This window comes from Molothrus ater, chromosome 10 (genome assembly GCF_012460135.2).
Source record: "Molothrus ater isolate BHLD 08-10-18 breed brown headed cowbird chromosome 10, BPBGC_Mater_1.1, whole genome shotgun sequence".
NCBI classification, from domain to species: Eukaryota; Metazoa; Chordata; class Aves; order Passeriformes; family Icteridae; genus Molothrus; species Molothrus ater.
Window position 1 is genome coordinate 23,092,205 of NC_050487.2, and position 19,379 is coordinate 23,111,583.

Below are 19,379 nucleotides of genomic sequence, written 5' to 3' on the forward strand. Positions count from 1 at the left end.
TTAAGCTGAGCTTTGAGCCCAGTCTAATGGCACGAGCCTCTCATAGCCTGTGCAGCTGGGAGTGTTTCTGCCCAGGGCCACTCTCTGTGTGCTGGAGAGCTCAGCTCTGTGTTCTGCACAGCCCAGCACCCTGGCCTTCCCTAAATTCCAGGGTTCCCATGTTCCACTGAGGAGCATGGCAGGGAGAGCCATGGGATATTCCTTCTGAGCCCTCCTGGAGCATGGGGCTGGCAGCTCTGGCACCCAGGAGATGCCAGCAGGCATCAATGATCCCATCAGGGATCAGCACACCCAGCTGGGGCCACCCTGGGCTCCCCACAGCTTCTCCTGCCCTGGAGGCCACCCCTGAGTGCCCAGCAGGGCTTTTGGGCAGAAATGCAGCTGGAGCTGTGTCCAAACCCTGCCCACACTCGGACCCAGCACCCCCAAACTGCTCCCGACCTTACCAAACCCAGCCAGCTGGGAAGCAGCTCCCATTTGCCATAATTACAGCAGAGCTGCCCTCCCCCTTGCACTGTTTATTGCTTTTGCCCTTGCCGTGGATTGCTGGAGACAGAGACACTATTAAAGCTCAGAATGTTTCTTTCTGGACAGTGAGGGCGAGCTTTGGGAGAAAACTCCCTGTTTTCTCTCCACCACTGCCCCTTCTGCTGGTTAGGGCAGGGCAGGGCAGGGCAGGGGATGGTTCCCACTGCAGGCTGCCTGGAGCACTCCGTGCCTGCTGAGCAGCGACTGCAGCAGGGGAACGCTCTCCTCTGGTGGAACAGAACCGTGTAAGGATGTTTCTGCAAGGCACAATAATTGCCCGAGCACCCACCTCTAAGTTGGGTCTCCTCCCTTATTCTCACAATAAGAAGGGAAAGGTGCATTTCGGTGATGGCAGCTGAGGCTGGCAAAAGGCAGCCAAAGGGCACCTGCCAGCTCCCACCCTGCTGACAGCATCCCCACAGCTCCAGGATGGGCTCTGGCAAGGAGATAGCTGGCTTGCCAATAATAATAATTATCATTAATAAGCGAGTGACGTCCTAATCTTGGTTACATCAGCCGTACCCTTCCCCGGAGCTGCTGCCAGTCACACTCACACCGAGCACGGACAAGGGCCGGGAGCTGCTGAGGCTGGAGGGAGATGCAGGGGATGGCCCGCGGTGACTTCTGCCTCCTGGCTGAGGGGACAGGGGACATGGCCTGGACAAACCCCGGGAGAGCCGCCTCTCTGTGTCCATTTGAGGCTCCTCAGCCCTCCGGGAAACCGCGGGGGCATAAAGGATGGGTAGGGAGGTGCGGGGCCGTCCCCTCCCTCCTCCTCCCCCGGGCATCCCGCGGGGCTGTGCCGTGTCACAGCCGGGCAGGGGGCACAGGGGTGTCCGTGTGTCCTGCGGGGGCACCCGGCGGGATGTCCGTCCATCCCCGCAGCGCTCCCCGCTCTGCATTCCAGGGCCATCCCTGCCCTGTGCCAGCCCCTCCGCACAGCCCGACGGCAGCAGCTCTGGCGAGGAAAAGGAGCGAAATTCGGGGCCATTTGGCAAAGTTGCGAGGTCAGGGCTCCCCCCGCGCCCCCCGACCCTGCCCCACGGGCGGCATCCATGGGGAAGGGGGGGCTGCCCCCCAAACCCAGCGGGGTTTGCTGCCTTAGGTGCCTTTCCTGAGTTGCTGCCGAGCCCGCCAAGGTGCGAGCTTGTTGCGAGAACAAACTGTTGTGATTCCCCCTCCGGCCCTTTTTCCCCGCCTCCCCCCCGTTCCGAACGGGGGGTGTCGGTGCACGGAGCCTGCCGTACCCCATGTCGCTCCCGCGTCAGAAAATGAATGATGCAGCAATTTAATTAGGAGCGAGCGGTGCGTCCATATTGCACCGGCGGAGGAGAGCTCGGCAGCCGGGGGAAGATGCTGCGTATCCGCGGGCGCGGAGGCTGCGCCCCTGCCCGCGCAGAGCGGCCCCGGGGCGGCGGGAGCCCGCGGAGCCCCCGGCACCTCCCGCCCGCTCCCGCGGCTCTGCCCCCGAACTTTTCGCTCCCGAGCCGCGGTTCCAGTTAAGTCTCTCCCGGCCGAGCCACCGCGGGGTGCGGGAGGGGGGTGCGGGATGCCCCGGGAGTTACGCGCGGATGAGTGCGCGGGTGCGGACAGCGGGAATGCGCGGAGCAGCGCGGGGCTCACCGCCCGCCCTGCCCGCAGCAATTCCCACCCGGCCGGGGGCAGGCAGAGCCCCCGCAGCCCCCCGAGCCCCCCGCGCATCTCCCGCACCAACTTTCGCCCCCCTCCGCGGATCCGCCGCGCCCCGCGCAGCCCCGTTACCTGCGGCGGCTCCCGGGGCGGGCGGGCACCGCGGGCGCGGCCCCTCCGCCTCCGCGCACACGGCGGGAGGATGCGGGAGGTGCGCGGTGTCTCCCCGAGGTGTTTGGCTCTGCGGGAAGCTGCGGGATCCCGGCGAGGCTCGGGGCGGGAGCGGCCCCGGGACGGGCGGGCAGCACCGGGCGGAGCAGGCGGTGATGCGGGGGCAGCGGGGCGGCCGGAGCGGGACCCCCGCGCTGCTCCCCGCCGCAGCCCTCGGCTGGCACTCGCAGTCAGAGCAGCTGTGATTTCCTCCAGACTTGGGCTTTTTGTTCCCTTTTTTTTCCCCTCTTTTTTTTTTCTTTTTTTTTTTTTTTTGGAAAGGGGAAAGGGGGGTGGGTGCAAATTCTGCCCCATCCCGGCGGCTTTTTTTCCCCCCCTCTCTGATTCTTCTCAGGTTTTTTTCCTCCCCCATCTGCCCGTTTCCCACTTCCCTTCCTCTCCGCCAACCAGCCCCCTCCTTCCCTCTTAAAAAAAAAAAAAAAAAAAAAGGAGGAAAAAAAAAAGATAGGAAAAAAAAAAAAAGGCAAGGGAAAAAAAACTGTGTAGTCAGGGCTTCCCAAATGCGCGCCCCCGACCTGGAGCCGAGCGCGCCCCCTCCGTTTGTTCCCCTTCTTGAAGCTGATTTTCATGACGTGGAGGAGCCTGATCCAGGGCAGGAGCGGCAGCGCACACACACACACGCACACACACGCACACACACTCACACACACGCACACGGCCCCGCAGCGCCCCGCACCCGCGCACAGCCGCGCACCGCGCCCGGCGCCCGCTCCGCGCTGCCGCTGCTGCTGCTGCCCGGGGAAGGCGGCGGCGGCGCTGGAGCCTGCAGCAGCCCCTCTCCTCCCTCCTCCATTGAGTGTGCCAAACAGCAGCTCTGCATCCTAAAAAGGATCATTGAGGGGCTCATTGCATTCCCAGCACGTTTCAGGCTTGCTTCTTTTTTTTTTTTTTCCCTCTCCTTTTTTTTTTTTATCTTTTTTTTTTTTTTCCTTTTGCCTCAGCTTCAGCAGGAGTAGAGAGAGAGGGAGAGAGAGCCACAGAGAGGGAGAGGCAGAGACAAACCAGCAATCTTTAAACTCGAGCTTTCTTTTTTCCCCCTTCCTTTCTTTTGCCTTTTTTTTTTTTTTTTTTTTTTTTGGTAACGATGTGCTAAAATCTCTCCTGCAAACCGGTAAGTACAACCTTTCTGGATCCTTTTGTTTCCGCCTAGGGTCAAAGACACCCCCCTCTTCCAAAAAGAAGATATAATAATCCTCTTTATTTATTTTTTTATTTTTATTACAGCCCTTGCAGAAGAGAAAGAACTTAAGTGGCTAATATTTTGCAAAGGAGACAGAGAGATTGATACTGCAATATAGCTCTCGTCTCTCTCCCTTCTCCCCAATTAGATGCTGGTTTTAATTGCAGGGGGTATTTCTCTTTTCGTGCTTTCAACCATCTCCTCTTTCCCACAGGGGAGGGTTTCATTTGCAAGTTGATCCTAAGGATTTCTGTTCCTCTGGCATTTCTCTCCCCTAAATGCATCTTTCTGCTCTTAAGTTTACGGATGGGGGGCAATTTTTTCTAGTTCTTACACGAGGAAGGCAAAAAGGACCTTTTTATTGGGAGATTGAGACTAAAAGCAATGATCGCTCCGAATCATTCTAATGGGCATTTCAGGGATTCAAGGAAGGCTGCATCACCACTGGTATTATTCCCATCCTTAGCGTTTCCCTGTGCCCATACATTTAAAATATCTGGTGAAAGGAAGGGTGAAACCATATGTTGAAGGAGCTGCATCTCATTAGGGCAGTATTATTTTCATCTGATTGGAGAAGAATGGTGTCTTCATTCGGAATCGTGTATAGTAGGATAGAGAATTTATCGGCTGGTAAGTGTCAAGGTTTTTTTTTTTTTTTCTTCCACTTTCAGCTTTTTAACCGGGTCTCCTGCTTGGTCCTGGGGGCACAAAATGCCCTAATCCAAGGCAGGCTGAGCGTTTCAATCCTAGGTGCCTCTTCAGCTGTCACTTCCCTTTAGATCTGCTGATCGCATGGGCATGTGCTTTAGAAAGATTAATCATCTCTAAATGCTTTAATCAGCTAAAATGACTAATATGTGGTGTGTATTTATCTGATAATATACCGGTTGCATTAATTCACCGGGGCGCGTTTGCGAGGGGAAGATTTCCTTCCCAATCAGGGTCGTTAACCATTTACTCCGGTGAAGATGCTGTGGGGATTTCTGAGGGGAGCCGTTCTGCCAGGGACACCAGCACAGCTCGCACATTCCCTGCAACTCGCGTGTGGAACGCATCGAGCCGGGAGGGAGGGAGGGAGGGAGGGAAGGAGATCTGAGGGTGGAGGTCCAATAACTTTGGGAGTTTGCATGGATGAAGGATGTGGTGCGACAATGGAGAAATGTGCCCACACTTGGTGTGCTTCCCCCCCGGAGTCGAGGCGGGCTGTGATGGCTCCCGGGCTAAAACTGCAGCCGGGGATGAGATGCGGGCAGTTCCCAAGCCTGGGAAACGTGGAGAGACGCAACACGTTCGGTGTGCTCGTGGTGCCGTGCGGGGCTGCATGTGCTGTCCTCTTTATAGGTGGCATTTACCACGGGGAGGGGAGCGAGGCAGGCTGCTATCGCGTGATGCAGCCCTCTAACATCTCCCAAGTATAAATCAGGGCAAGGCTCGCCCAGCCGACACCCCTGGAGTTGGTTGGGAACGTCTGCCCAACAATTGCTGAACTTTCCAGGAGCCCGACATGAGTCCAGCAGGTAGGGGCTTAGGGGAAGGAGAGGGGCAGGGCAGAAATACTGAAATCTGTGTTTCTCTTCCCGTTGCAGTTTTGTAAACACCAACAAATGATGAAACCTTCCACGGCAGAGAGGCTTCATAAAGGAAGGATGTTGTGGATAATTCTTCTAAGCACAATTGCTCTAGCATGGACTACACCTATTCCCTTGATAGAGGACTCGGAGGAACTGGATGAGCCCTGCTTTGATCCATGTTACTGTGAAGTGAAGGAGAGCCTTTTCCATATACATTGTGACAACAAGGGATTTATAAATATTAGTCAGATAACAGAGTCGTGGTCGAGACCTTTTAAACTTTATCTGCAGAGGAATTCCATGAGGAAATTGTACACCAACAGTTTTCTTCACTTGAACAATGCTGTATCTATTAACCTTGGGAACAATGCACTGCAGGACATTCAGACGGGGGCTTTTAACGGGCTCCGAGTTCTGAAGAGGTTGTATTTGCACGAAAACAAATTGGACATTTTCAGGAACGATACTTTCCTGGGTTTGGAAAGTCTGGAATATCTGCAGGCAGATTACAATGTCATTAAACGGATTGAAAGCGGGGCATTTCGAAACCTAAGTAAATTGAGGGTCCTTATCCTAAATGACAATCTTATCCCCATGCTTCCCACCAATTTATTTAAGTCTGTGTCCTTAACCCACTTGGACTTGCGGGGGAACCGCCTCAAAGTCCTTTCGTACCGCGGGATGTTGGACCACATTGGCAGGAGCCTGATGGAGATCCAGCTGGAGGAGAACCCGTGGAACTGTACGTGCGAGATCGTGCAGCTCAAGAGCTGGCTGGAGCGCATCCCCTACACCGCTCTGGTGGGGGACATCACCTGCGAGACCCCCTTCCACTTCCACGGGAAGGACCTGCGGGAGATCAAGAGGAGCAAGCTCTGCCCCATGCTGTCCGACTCCGAGGTGGAAGCCAGCCTGGGCATCCCTCAGCTGTCCTCCAGCAAGGAGAACGCGTGGCCTACCAAGCCTTCCTCCATGCTGTCCTCCTTCCATTTCACCGCTTCCTCTGTTGAGTACAAAACGTCCAACAAGCAGCCCAAGCCCACCAAGCAGCCCCGGGCGCCCCGGCCTCCCCCGACCCCCCGTGGCCTGTACCCGGGGCCCAACCAACCTCCCGTGGCTGCCTACCAGACCCGGCCCCCCATCCCCATCATCTGCCCCACCGGCTGCTCTTGCAGTTTGCACATCAACGACCTGGGCCTGACGGTCAACTGCAAGGAGCGGGGATTCCACAACATCTCCGAGCTCCTGCCCAGGCCCTTGAACGCCAAGAAGCTGTACCTGAGCGGGAATTTGATCCAGAAAATCTACCGCTCCGATTTCTGGAATTTTTCCTCCTTGGATCTCTTACACCTGGGGAACAACCGGATCTCCTACGTGCAGGACGGGGCGTTCATCAACCTGCCGAACCTCAAGAGCCTGTACCTGAACGGGAACGACATCGAGCGGCTCACCCCGGGCATGTTCCGGGGCCTGCAGAGTTTGCATTACCTGTACTTCGAGTACAACCTGATCAGGGAAATCCAGCCGGCGGCCTTCAGCCTCATGCCCAACCTGAAGCTCCTCTTCCTCAACGACAACCTGCTCCGCACGCTGCCCACCGACGCCTTCGCCGGCACCTCCCTGGCGCGCCTCAACCTGCGCAACAACCACTTCTTGGCGCTGCCGGTGGCCGGGGTGCTGGAGCACCTGCACGCCATCGTGCAGATCGACCTGAAGCTCAACCCCTGGGACTGCACCTGCGACCTGGTGCCGCTCAAGCAGTGGCTGGAGGCGCTCAGCTCCGTCAGCGTGGTGGGCGAGGTGCTGTGCGCCAGCCCCGAGCCACTGGCCCGCCGCGACCTGCGCTCGCTGGAGCTGGCCGCGCTGTGCCCCGCAGCCCTGCGCCCCGCCGCCGCCGCCTCGCCGCCCGCCGCCGCCCCGCCGCCGCCCGCCGCCACCGGCGCGGCCGCCTACGAGCTGCCCCCGGCCGCCGCGGCCGCGGCCGTGCCGCTCTCCGTGCTCATCCTCAGCCTCCTCGTCCTCTTCTTCTCCGCCGTGCTGGTGGCCGCCGGGCTCTTCGCCTTCGTGCTGCGCCGCCGCCGGCGGAAGCTGCCGTTCCGCGGCCCGCGGGCGGAGGCGGCGGACCTGGGCGCGGTGCCGCTGCGCTGCCCGCGCCTCTTCCCCGAGGGCGGCGGCGGCGGCGGCGGCGGGGGCGGCGGCGGCGGCGGGGGGGGCCCCGGGGAGCGCTCCCCGGAGAAGGCGCCCCCGGCGGGCCACGTCTACGACTACATCCCGCACCCGGTGACCCAGATGTGCAACAACCCCATCTACAAGCCGCGCGAGGAGGAAGAGGCGGCGGGCGGCGGCGGCGAGGCGGCCGAGCTGCTGCGGGGCGGCGGCGAGCGCGGCTTCGCCCACCCCGCCGCCCCCGCCGCCGCGCCGGAGCCGGGCAGCAGCTACCGCACCTTGCTGGAGAAGGAGCAGGAGTGGAGCCTGGCCGTGTCCAGCTCGCAGCTCAACACCATCGTGGCCGTGCACCCCCAGCACCCCGCGGGCGGAGGGCTGGCGGCGGGCGCGCTCGGGGCGGCGGCGGCGGGGGGAGCCCCGCGGGACCGCGACCGCCCGCCGCCCTGCGCCGTGGGGTTCGTGGACTGCCTCTACGGCACAGTGCCCAAGCTGAAGGAACTGCACGTCCACCCCCCCGGGATGCAATACCCGGACCTGCAGCAGGACGCCCGGCTGAAGGAGACCCTGCTCTTCGCGGCCGGCAAGGGCTTCCCGGACCACCAAACCCCCACAAGCGAATACCTCGAGTTAAGGGCCAAACTCCAAACCAAGCCGGATTACCTCGAAGTCCTGGAGAAGACCACGTACCGGTTCTGACCGCCGCCCCGCCGCCCGCCCGGCCCCGCCGCCCGCGAGCAGAGGATCCAGCTGTGCGCTCTGCCCCGCCAGATGTGCGCGCTGCGGGGCAGGGCCCTTCTCAGATCAGTAATCGACGAAGTGCCTTCGCAGACTTTTGCCAGCAGATGTTAATCAATCATTATTTTTTATACTGAAACTGAGACTTTGACTGTGCCATGTCTAAAGGTATATTATTATTATTATATTATTATTATTATTATCGGGGATCTTTGTATTGATCCTGATTAAGTAAATTCTATGTGTGTCTCTTTCTCTCTTTTTTCTTTTCCCTTTTCTTTTATTTTCTTTATTCTTGTTGTTTGTTTTGTTCGTTGGCTCTTTTTTTTTTCCTTTTTTTTTTCTTTTTCCGTTGGCAGTAAACTTCCTTGATATTTTCCCTTGGAGGGGAAGGGGAGGGAAGATGGCATTTTCTGGCCTGCTTTCTTCTTGCCCATCATGGCACAGATTCTGTACATTTATTTAAAAGAGAGAAAAAAAAAATAATGCAAAGAAGCAAACGAGCGCAGTTTGCTGCATGCCTGGAAACTGCAAGAGGGAAGGGAGGGGAGGGTCTTGCTCGAATGTCTCACTCTTGTCTCTCTCCCTCCCTCGCACGCACACTCCTCACCCTCACCCTCCGCCAGCCCAGCCCCTCCAGGGGGGCTCGGGGGGAATCCCGAGGGCTGGGGGAAGCCACCCGGAGCCGAGCAGCCCAAAGGATGTCACCACGTGGCGCACACACCTAGGGGATGCTCAGTGACACTTCATCATGACGCCATGGTTTTTTTTTTTTTTGTTTTTTTTTTGGAGGACATCCGCACTTTCCTAATAAAAGCGACATGCAAATATACAGAGGAAAAAAAAAAAAAGGAAAAAAAAAAACCAAAAAACCAAAAGCTAATGGGCGCCTCTCACTAACAGCTTTGTAGGAAGCACTTTTAATGTTTTCTCTCATGCACCCATACACGCACACATGCACACACACACACAAAGGTACAACAATGTGCATATATTTATTCTGTAATTTCAAGTGAATATAAATTGTAAAGGTAATGTTAAATCATTGTACAGTGATGCGTCTGGTATAGCTTTCCTAATAAAACGTTTTGAAAAAAATTGCAGATATATATATATATATATATACACCCCCAAATATATATATATATATAGGAATACAAAGCTTGAACCTGAAACTTCAGCTTCCTCCACAGAGATTTCCTTCCCCCCATAACCTTGAGCGCTATTTTATTAATAACAGTTCGATGCACTGTGATGTTAACAGAGAAAAAAAAACCCTGTACAGCGTCTCTTGCCAAGATACCACCCGAGACTGTCACAAATCCGATTTGCGATCTGTATCCCTGCCGCACTGTCCTGACAGTTTAAAATATCGGGAAAATTGGGAGCGCATCCCGCCGGAGCGCTGCTTCCCGGCCTGCTGGAGGCACCGGGAGGCATCGCAGGGATGCTGCCGGTGCTGGCAGCGGGGTGAGCACTCAGAGAGCTCCCACCCCTCCGGATTAAACCGCATTTCCACTTTGGAATGGGGGGATGCGATCTGGGAAAGCAAAGCATCCATCCCAGCGGCCGCGCCGCCCTTCTCCCGCTGCTACCGGAGGGAGACCAAAGACCATGGGATTTCCCTGCCCGGGCGGGTCCCGGTTGGTATCTTGTCCGCGTTGGTGTCTTGTCGCCGGCGGTGTCCCTGTGTCCGGCGGTGTCCCTCTGTCCGGCCGTGTCCCTTTGTCCGGCGCTGTCCCCGCGGTCCCGGGCCGGGCGCGGAGCCCTCGCCGCCGCCAGGTGGCGCCCCAGCCCCAGCGCTGAGGGGCGGCGGCGCGGCCGGAGGGCCCGGGCTCGATCCCGGGGTGGATTCCGGGATTCATCCCGAGATTGATCCCAGGATTGATCCTGGACTCGATCCTGGATTCCATCCCGGCCTGGAGCAGCTCCCGACGCCGCTCCCTGTCCCCGTTCGCCCCGCCGAATGAACCCGCGGGCTCCTTGTCCCGAGGCGGGCAGGGCCGCCATGGGCAGCCCCCACAGCCGGGCGCTGCCCCGAGGGCCTTCAGAGAGTGGGGTTAATCCAGAAATACCCACTGTGTCCAGAGAGTGGGGTTAATCCAGAAATACCCACTGTGTCCAGAGAGTGGGGTTAATCCAGAAATACCCACTGTGTCCAGAGAGTGGGGTTAATCCAGAAATATCCACTATGTCCAGAGAGTGGGGTTAATCCAGAAATACCCAATGTGTCCAGAGAGTGGGGTTAATCCAGAAATACCCACTGTGTCCATCAGCACCATTTGTCTGGACAGAGGTCAGGGTGTTTTGTCCCGGTGAATCGAGGTTGCTCCCCCAAAGGTGCTGCTGGGACCAGGGTCTGTCACCTCCTGGCAGAGGGTCACAGTGCCAAGGTTGCCCTCCCCACCACCTGCCCTTTCCTTGGGGAGCAGCTCGGTTTCACCCCACACAACGTGTTTTAACAGAGATAAACCCATAAATACTTGCTCTCCCCACAATGTTGCTATTTACAGCTCTGGGCAGGATGCTCATGGTGAGCTTTACTCTTGGAGAGTCATTTCCCCAGCCTTGGTAGCAGCTGTGTGTGTCTGGAGATGGAGGGACAGCTCTGAACCCCTGTAAAGCTGGCATCACCCTCCATGCCATCAGTAAAAATATTACACATTGCAATTTCCTCTCTTGAGTTGAGATTGTGTTTCCTCACTGCTGCCTTCAGCTCTGACCCGTTGGGGTTTGCTCATTTGTTTGTTTTGCTGAGTTTTTAATAGATAGTGGAAGAGCATGCACGTGCTAAGAGTATTAAACATGCAAGTGCAAAGGCCAGATCCTTCTTATCATAATTGTAATAATTACATTGATAAGCCTACATGCAAGTGATGCGTGGAGCTGTATAAATCAGGTTAAAGTACAACCCCCAGTGAGAGTGGTGCTGTATACATTTGGCAATGTGCTCAAAGCCCCAATGTTCATACTTGTATCCAAATAGAGTAAAGCCAGTTGCAAATAATGTTTATATTTTAATTAAACTGCAGAAAGGCAAGAGAATTTCATCCTTACTATAGGCAGTAATCTCGCCCGTGGACGGTGAGCAGATCTATTTATTCAGTGGAAATAAATTTGTTCTATGAGAATGGAATTTTGTATTAAAAGAGATAATATTTGGCTTACGTTGAGTTATTTTTCTTTCCTTGCGTAGGAAACTTCCTTTCCCTTGTGTACTGAGATGATTTTGGGGATGATTTGCTCTGGAAGTGTTGACAATGTCTAAGTGTGATATCTAAAGGGTGTTTTGATGACTTTTATTTTGCTTTTTCGTTGTGTTGAGCTGAGGCTGAGTGGGTAGCAGCATTCCTTTCCCACTGCAGGAAAAAAAGTGGATCCATCATATCTGACCTGCAGTGGGTGACACTCTGCATGCTCCAACCCAGGTTCCTCCTAATTAATAGGGAGTGTTAATGATAATTCTGTCTTTGTCAGCAGTAGCATTGGTAGCATTATGGTAGCATAATGCTACTGGGAAGGATTCAAATAAAATCAAATGATCTGCAGTTGCATTAGAGCTGTTTGATGGGGTGCTATGTGAAATAAATAATTTTTTAGCTGATTTCATGGTTGTACAAGTACCTGGTGTCAGCCTGAGCAGCTCAACCTGTGGTAGTAAAACCTTCAGCAAAGTGTTTGGTTTATTCCCTCACTGACCATTGAAATTCTTCCTACAGGTGGAAAAGAACAGCAAGGCCAGGTAAGCCCCAGTCCCAGCCAACAGCTGCACACAGGGAAATGGAAAGGATGATCCTGGTGCTGCTCAATTATTGGTGCTTTTTGTATTTTCTGGATGTTGTCATTGATGTCACCATCACATTGTACCCTAGGTTAAAAAACTTGTTTGGAAATGGCTTCATGGAATCTCTTGAGTGTATCAACAGCAATAGAAAGATGTTAAATGCTATGGTATGAGTGATAATGGGAATTTTGGAAAGCCTGTTGCCTACTGCTGTGATTAGAGTGTTATTGGAGAGTGAGAATCTCATTTCTTAGGGGCTTTAGTGAACATGAGTTAAGCTGTGGCAGCTCCATATTTTGTCAGAGACCTTTCCAGACAAAAACCACCTTTGAGTGTGGCAGCGCAGCTGATTTGGTTTTAAGCTAGAAATGTGTGGGTTTGTCCAACTTGTTCTCTGAGAACTTTGAAAGGGGGGAAAGGTCTCTCCAAAATGTGAGGCTGTTCTCCTGAAGCACTTGGGTGTGCCAGCAGCACTTGATGATCTCTGTGCTGCCTCCACTTGCTTCAAGTACCCATTTCACATGAAGAAGATGTCATGGTTGGGGTTGAGGTTTAACAGAGATGTTCACGTGAAGAGCAGCATGTAGAATTTGGCTCTGAGTGTGGGAGTTCACTGCTCAGGACATTGCTTTACCACAGATACAACTCTTGGCAGAGCTCCAGCCACCCCAGGGTGAACTTGTTCCAGGATTGCCCTTCTTCCAAAGGCACTTGCTTTTACAACGTGGATTTATGGACACTGGGAAATCAGGCTCTGTGTGCTGCATGTTCCTATTTTCTGAGTTTTTCCAAGGTTTGGTTTTCAATCTGTGGCTGAGGTTCTCAGTGAATTTATGTATGTATGTATTTGTGTGTACACAGTTATGTATTTGTGTGTACACAGTTATGTATTGGTGTTGTACACTGGTACAACACATTTTTTTCTCCATGGAAGAAATGCAAATCGACCCAGGATGTAGCTCACAACAGCTCTTTGTACAAAAAATTCCTATTTTTTAATTCTGGTGTGAGTGGAAATACTTTTTTTTTTTTTTTCCAGTTCTAGAAATATTTCTGGTTTGATTGGGCAGTGGAAGAATTGGAACGTGGCTTGGAACAAACCCTTGAGTGGGAATGGAGGGGAGGCCCAATTCTGCTCCCTTGAAGCCAATGTTGAGACACCACATTATGCTCAGTTTTAGTCAACAGACTTGAATGAAGAGCAAAATCTGATCTCAGAAAATTACAACATCTATTAAGTGGATTCAAGTATTTTGAGACAAGTACTCCACGGGACTGTTTCAGAATAAAATGAGTAATGGTACAGGGAAAATGGGTTTGCCATCAATTCAGTGATTCTCTGATTGACCTCACTCCCAAAATAACCAAACAATCTTTAAGGCTTTTGATTTTAAAGACAAATTTGTTTAGCTCTAATGGCATTGGTGACCAAGTAGCCAAGAAGATTACTAATGTAACAATTGCAAATTATTTGGAAATACTTTATTAGTATTATCTTTTTTCTTTGAGAGCAAGAATATGGAGGTCCCTTCCAACCCAGGGCATCTGTGTTTCTGTGATTGACAGGCTCTGACAACTGTGTTTCCTACAACTTCTTTAAAATGTCTTTCCTCGATCTTTACAGTTTCCCAGTTGTGAAATTCTGTCATTATCTCATTTTTGTTCAGGTTCTTGGGGCAGTTTGGCAGGTTTCTATGAAACCATTGACTGTGCTCAGAGAGCAAAGCACAGAGCTCCCCAGGAGGCTGCTGGGGTGACCCCTGTAGGTTATTTTTGATCCCTGTGGAAGTATTTGGAAACACCTCCCTGTGGTGGCATTTCCTCTGCTAAATTGGTCAGTATTGTGGTGTTATCAGGATGGTGTCAGATGGATAATTTTTGTGAGAAACTGAGAGGAAAAGGCTCAAAGAGCAGAGCTGCAGGAAGGCTCTGTGCCACATTCATGCTGGGTGGTCTCTGGAGGGTGGGTGGTGCATCAATCCTGATATTTTTGAAGGTTAAGGATGTTGATCTGGAGTGTGGGGTTATTTTTAGGCATTATTTAGAGGTGTGGACATGCAAGACTCAGCTGTTGGTTGCCTTAAAAAGAACAGATACTAACAGAGCAAATATAAAATATTCACAACCAAGTCCTATGTCCTATCCTGAATCCTTAATGTCCATTTACTTTTCCTAATGTCTTTATTTTTCCACTAGAATTTTCTAAATCTCTCAAGAATACCCTATATATTCTGTGAATCCTGAAGAGATATTTCAGGTTAGCCAAGGAGTGACTCTCTCTGTTCTTGGGAATTCCAGCAAATGGAGGAACATCCTGCCCATGGCATGTGGCACAGCAATTTGGCTTGGCCTTGGAGCCCGGTGCCAGGGAGGGAGGTTCTCTGCACTGATCAGGTTTTGCAGTAGGGCGTGAATGATTCCAAGCAGGAATTCCTGAATTGTGATAAATCACTTTTGGAATGGGAAAGACTTCATTTGTGCTGCTGCCTCTGGTGGCACTGCCATCTCTGCTGGTGGTGGTGGCACCCAGCACCATTCCTGAGGAGGGACTCCTGTGACAATTACTCTAAAAACCAAACAACCAACCAAAAAAAAAAGCTGAAGAAAGGTTTGGGACTTTTTGTCCTACAGGGACCTTATCTGAATTTAATGACATTCCCCAAATGTTACAGTGGCATTAATATACTGCTCATGGGGGTTATATGCTTTTTTTTCTTGCTTTCCTTTCTTTTTCCATAGACAGTAGGTGGATTACACCTTAAAGAATTACAGGAATGTATTTTTTGGTCATTTTTTCAGGCTGTACTTGTTTAAGACTAAGTCAGTCCCAACAGTAACTGTCCTAAACTGAGTTTTATAGAAAGATACATAAACTTTTGGGTTTGTACTTGGTCTCTAAATTATTTTACATGTTTAAATATATATATATATATATATAATGTCCATTATCTGAATAACCCTTGAACCAAAGTCCATCTTTGAACTTTGGAGGCTTTTGCTTTGCAAATCAAATTTAATTAATGTTTTGGGTTTGTGCAGGTTTTTTTGACCTGCAATTGTTCAGTTTGATTTTATCACTGCTATGACCAGAGAGAGAGAGGGAAACATTGCAGTGTGAAAATTCCCATGATGGGACTTTAATTCTTGTGCTTCTTTTCCTCGGAGAGTGAGGGAGCTCTGCTCCAAAGAGCATAGGAATTGCCACTCAGAGCTGAAACGTCTTCACTCTGCTGTGTCCCGGGAGTGCCCAGCACGGTCTGACTCAAAGGGAGATGCCAGAAATCCCCATTCGTGAGATTTCAGGGTTGGATGGGACCAGCCAAGCTGCTCCACCCGAGAAATCCAGTCCTTGGGGTCCTGCACCACTGGAGCCACCAGCCCCGTGTGTGCTGGGAGCTCTGAGAAAATTCATGTTGTGGTGCTTTGGTGAAAAATGAGCTTTACAAAAATTAGGCATTGGTAATGGATGCTGGTCAGTTAAGCTTGTCTGTCTTTTTTAGGGAAGACATCCAGGTTTCTCTGGTGCTGTTAAACTGCCATGCAAGGGCAGGACTGATCAGTTGTCCCCAAAGCACTGCTGGAATAAATCTGTGGCTAAATGCATTCTTAATAATCAGAGAGACATTTCCTGTGGCATCACTTCTGTTATGTTTTCTTGCAGTGACCCAAAAACCTGGCTGCTTTGGAAAGTGGATAGTATTGGCAAGCAAAGAGATATGGCAAGTAAAAAGTCTTTTTTAGATCCAGTTGATGTCAGTGTTTTCTTCAAAAAAAGGGCAAGTCCCAGCCCTGAGGGGTCCTGAGGAAGAGTGAAGGCACTGATTAAGGCAGAGAGTAATTGTTCAGTCCATGCTCAATTGTCCCCTTCAGTTTTAAACCAATGAAGAATTGTGGATGGATGTAATTTATATATATATATATATATATATGTATTTATTCCTGTTAGCAGTGGGGGGCTGTGGCACTGCAGCCAGGGAGGCTGATGGAAGGAATGGCAATGGCTAAGCTGTGACATGTGGAATTTTGCCAAGGCTGACAGTGAGAACGGCACCTGAAAGTCAAGTGCCTCTCGCTGGCTTCGAGACAGCCAATAACTACATGAAATCCTTGTTGCAAACCCTTGTTTTAGAGCAGGTAACAAATAGCTCCCAGACCCTGTTTTTCTGCCTTTAGCCCAAGCTCTCACCAGCCTGCAGGTCGCTGGCATTCCCAGAATTGCTTTTAGCTGTCTGCATGCACAGATCCTCCTTGGGCTGAGGACACACCCTGAGCCCTCTGTTTGTGCCTGGAGCGGAGACCAAGTGAAAACACAGTTCTCTCTGTTGGGTTTTTCTGTAGAGTGGTGTTTTGCACCTCGAGACTTCCCTCTGCCCCGCCTGGAGTGCCCTCAGCTTGCTGGCAGCCTGGCCAGGTTGGCCGTGGTGGTGTCACAGGCCTTTGCCAACCAGAGCCAACCAGAGTCTGTCCAAGCCTTCAGAGCACAAAGCCCTGATAAAGAAGGATCCCCAACAGGTACGCATCAGGGAGAAGGAGGAGATGTTCCTAAAATTAGTTGCTGTCAGCTCCAAGCAGGAGCGAGTGCCTCGTGTGTCACGGAAACGCTGAGTATGTGCTGTATATACTGTGTGTAAATCTAAGTATGTACCTATAATTACACCAGTGAAGTGTAAAATTCAGTCTTTGCAAACTTCTGGGAGATTCAGGAATGTGGCTTGCTTTGGACTGGAATTAAAAATATGGGCATTTTGGTTAAAAATAGCTCCTTTCCGACCTACATTCCCGATGTAGGTCAGTGGAGGCACTTCTCAGACATATTAGCATTTTGGACACTTAATCTTAGCAGCATATTGCATCTCCTAGAATAGGTTAGGAGAGGCAAGGCAGGAGGAATTGCTGCATCTCGAGTCACCCAGAGAGGTTGCCAAGTTTCTCAGGCACCAGAGAAGCAGAATAATGAGGATTATATTTAATTCGGGCTGGAGAGACAACCGTGGGGTGTTGAGCAGAGGCAGCTCAGATCATCCTGGCTCTGTGGGGGAGGGAGAATTTATAACTCTAGCTGGCTCCAAAGCAAGCTGTGTGTGCATTTGCGTGTGTATATATATTTATATATATGTATATACAAATCTGGATGTGTATATAACACCCTGTGTATATATGTATGTATGTATGTACATGCCTACGGTGTACAAAATGTGTATCTATAGAAATGTATACATTTATATGAATTTCTATTTCTCTATATAAATAGTCATGCAACTAGGGGAAATCACATTTCCACGGCGTGTCCTTTTCTGTAACACCCCCCCAAAAAAGAAGCTGCTTCCATTAATGTCACATTGGCACAAATGACTTAAATTTTCTTTTCTGTTTTGAAAGGAGTGGTGCTTAGTGGCTGAGCACAAGCCTGGAAGGTTTTTACTCTTCCAGAGGACTTCCAGTAAATCATGAGCTGTTCCAGAGCTGTTCCACATTTGTGAAATAAAGCAGTGGCCAAAATGACCAGGGCTGGTTTTATAGGCAAAGGAAAGGGGTTGTTGAGTGTGCATTGGAAACCTCTGCTATGCTCTCAGAGTTCTGATGGTGAAATATCTGCACTGCTAATTACTCTGGTTGCTATTAATTTCCCAGCAATTGGCTTGAACAGGGGGAAAAAAATTTCCTGCTCTAAAGTAAGGTATCTGAAGTCTGATTATGTTGCCTCAGTGATGTATGGATTTCCATTTAGGGTCAGGATGTTGGGCTGTAAATCAAGAATCTGAGCTCAGTGAACATCTAGTTTGGGATGTGTCTTTTCTGTTCTAATTGATTTTAAATAATTTCAATTCATCATCAGAACAAGCTATACCTTAATTCACGATAAGCTCAAAGAATTTCTCATGCATATCAGGGTGAATTTTGCACTTGACTTCGGTGGGGTTGAACGAGGTCAGAGCGTTTCATTCAGCACTGGCATAAAAACAATCTTGTACTTGTGCAACTATTAATTCAAATTGTAATTTTGTAATAAAAGCAGCCTAAAAATGATTTGCTAGTTATGTATTCTATGGCTATAGCACCTTTCTATGGATAAGATGTGTTGGTGTTGGTTTTGATTTTGTGTTGCTGATGCTTACTCTGGGTTTGGCCCCGGAGCTAGAAGCAGCTCAGGCCCTGGAATGCCAGGCCATAACATGCTGCATTTGAAAGGAAAAGCTGCAAAGCACTGATCCCTCAGCATTCCTTGAGCTGTGTGCCCAGAGTGCTGCCTGATTGCTGAATTGCCACATGCATTGTGCAAATATTCCAGGAAATGTAGGTCACGGGAGTGTGGATTTGTCATGGGGATTTTGGCTCCCTGTGGCAGAGCCCTTGTCCAGTCCTGCAGAAAAACCTCCTTGTGCCTCCACCCTGACCTTTCCCAGGCTGTCCTGCAGCAGGGTGGAAATGTCCTGCTGCCCTTCTGCCATCCTTTGGAAACTGGGATGTGATTAGGAAAGAAAAAAAGGGAGAATGGATTATTCCTTCCTAAGCCCTGCACTTCCTTCAGGGAGAAGACAGAGAGACAAACATGAAATCATCGTGGAAATCAAAACAAACACCCAGAACATATGACATTGAGTGAAATGCTTCTCCTGAGCTTCTGGATTCTGCTTTGCCTTATTATTTCATCTGGGGAAAATCAGCACTTTATGGGAAAGTGCTTCCCAATCTCTTTTGCATAAACGATACAGTGAAACTTCTGTGATGTATAGCTGCCTGTTCAAGAAAATGGGTCATTTCCATACAAATGTCATATTTCTATGCAGAAAATATGCTGAATTCATACCCTATCTCCTAGTTAAAGCAATCCCTTTGCTGGTTTTGTGATTTCAGCATATTTGCCTGACTGGAGACAACCACAAGATGAGAAGAAAAAATTATTATTTTTTAATTAACTCATGCAGGCCTTATGTCAGACTAAGCACTTAAGAGTGCAGCATCTCTGGGGCACACACAGGAATATCATCCTCCAATGGCTAATTTTCTTTTTTTGAGCAGGGTGAGCCACAAAGCTCAGAGAGCTGCTGCTTTGCTCAGAGTCTGGAGACTTGGGGAAAGAAGTTTTTCTGATGTCAGTGTTAAAGAAGATGCCTGGATGTCCTCAGGGGAGCAGCCGTTCACACAGGAACCCACAGGCTGAAGGCAGCAGGGGAGTGATGAGCTCTGCAAATCTCCTCCTCGCAGGATGAATTTCAGCTAAAATGAACCTGGGCTCCTGGCACTGCTGCTCAAAAGAAACAACAAACCCACCCTGCCTCTGGAAAGCTGAATTTTCCATGCCACTTTGTGCTTGGGAAAGGAACAGTGGATTTTAGGATGGGAGTTACAGAGCAAGTGCATGCTAGAGATGGACAGCCAAAGAAATGCTGTGACCCAGAGGCTGCAGTGCTGGTGTAAATCCTCAGGTTCTCACTGCTCCCAGCACAGCAGTGCTGCTGGCCTTGCTGCTCAGGTGACACCAGATCTTTGGCACCTGCTGCTGCAGCTTTCCAAACAGCCACTAGAATTGCTTGAAATAATTCAGATGAATCTG

General features: G+C 50.9%; 1 protein-coding gene across 8 annotated transcripts; it reads left to right on the forward strand.

The window, feature by feature from the left end:
* Positions 1-1,741: 1,741 nt before the first annotated feature.
* Positions 1,742-17,851, forward strand: SLITRK3 (SLIT and NTRK like family member 3). Of its 8 annotated transcripts, none has more exons than XM_054515873.1 (4): positions 1,742-2,026; positions 5,155-8,208; positions 11,760-11,782; positions 12,864-17,851. In XM_054515873.1, the coding sequence occupies exon 2, from the start codon at positions 5,173-5,175 to the stop codon at positions 7,999-8,001; it is 2,829 nt and encodes a 942-aa protein (XP_054371848.1). In that variant the 5' UTR covers positions 1,742-2,026; positions 5,155-5,172; the 3' UTR covers positions 8,002-8,208; positions 11,760-11,782; positions 12,864-17,851. The 8 variants fall into 8 exon arrangements, with proteins under 8 accessions (XP_054371848.1, XP_054371849.1, XP_054371846.1 ...); XM_054515874.1 differs by lacking the exon at positions 1,742-2,026 and adding an exon at positions 3,435-3,499; XM_054515871.1 differs by lacking the exon at positions 1,742-2,026 and adding an exon at positions 3,512-4,198.
* Positions 17,852-19,379: the final 1,528 nt, after the last annotated feature.

Coding starts and splice junctions, on each gene's coding strand:
- SLITRK3 (XM_054515873.1), top strand. CDS start 5,173: ATGATGAAACCTTCCACGGCAGAGAGGCTTCATAAAGGAAGGATGTTG.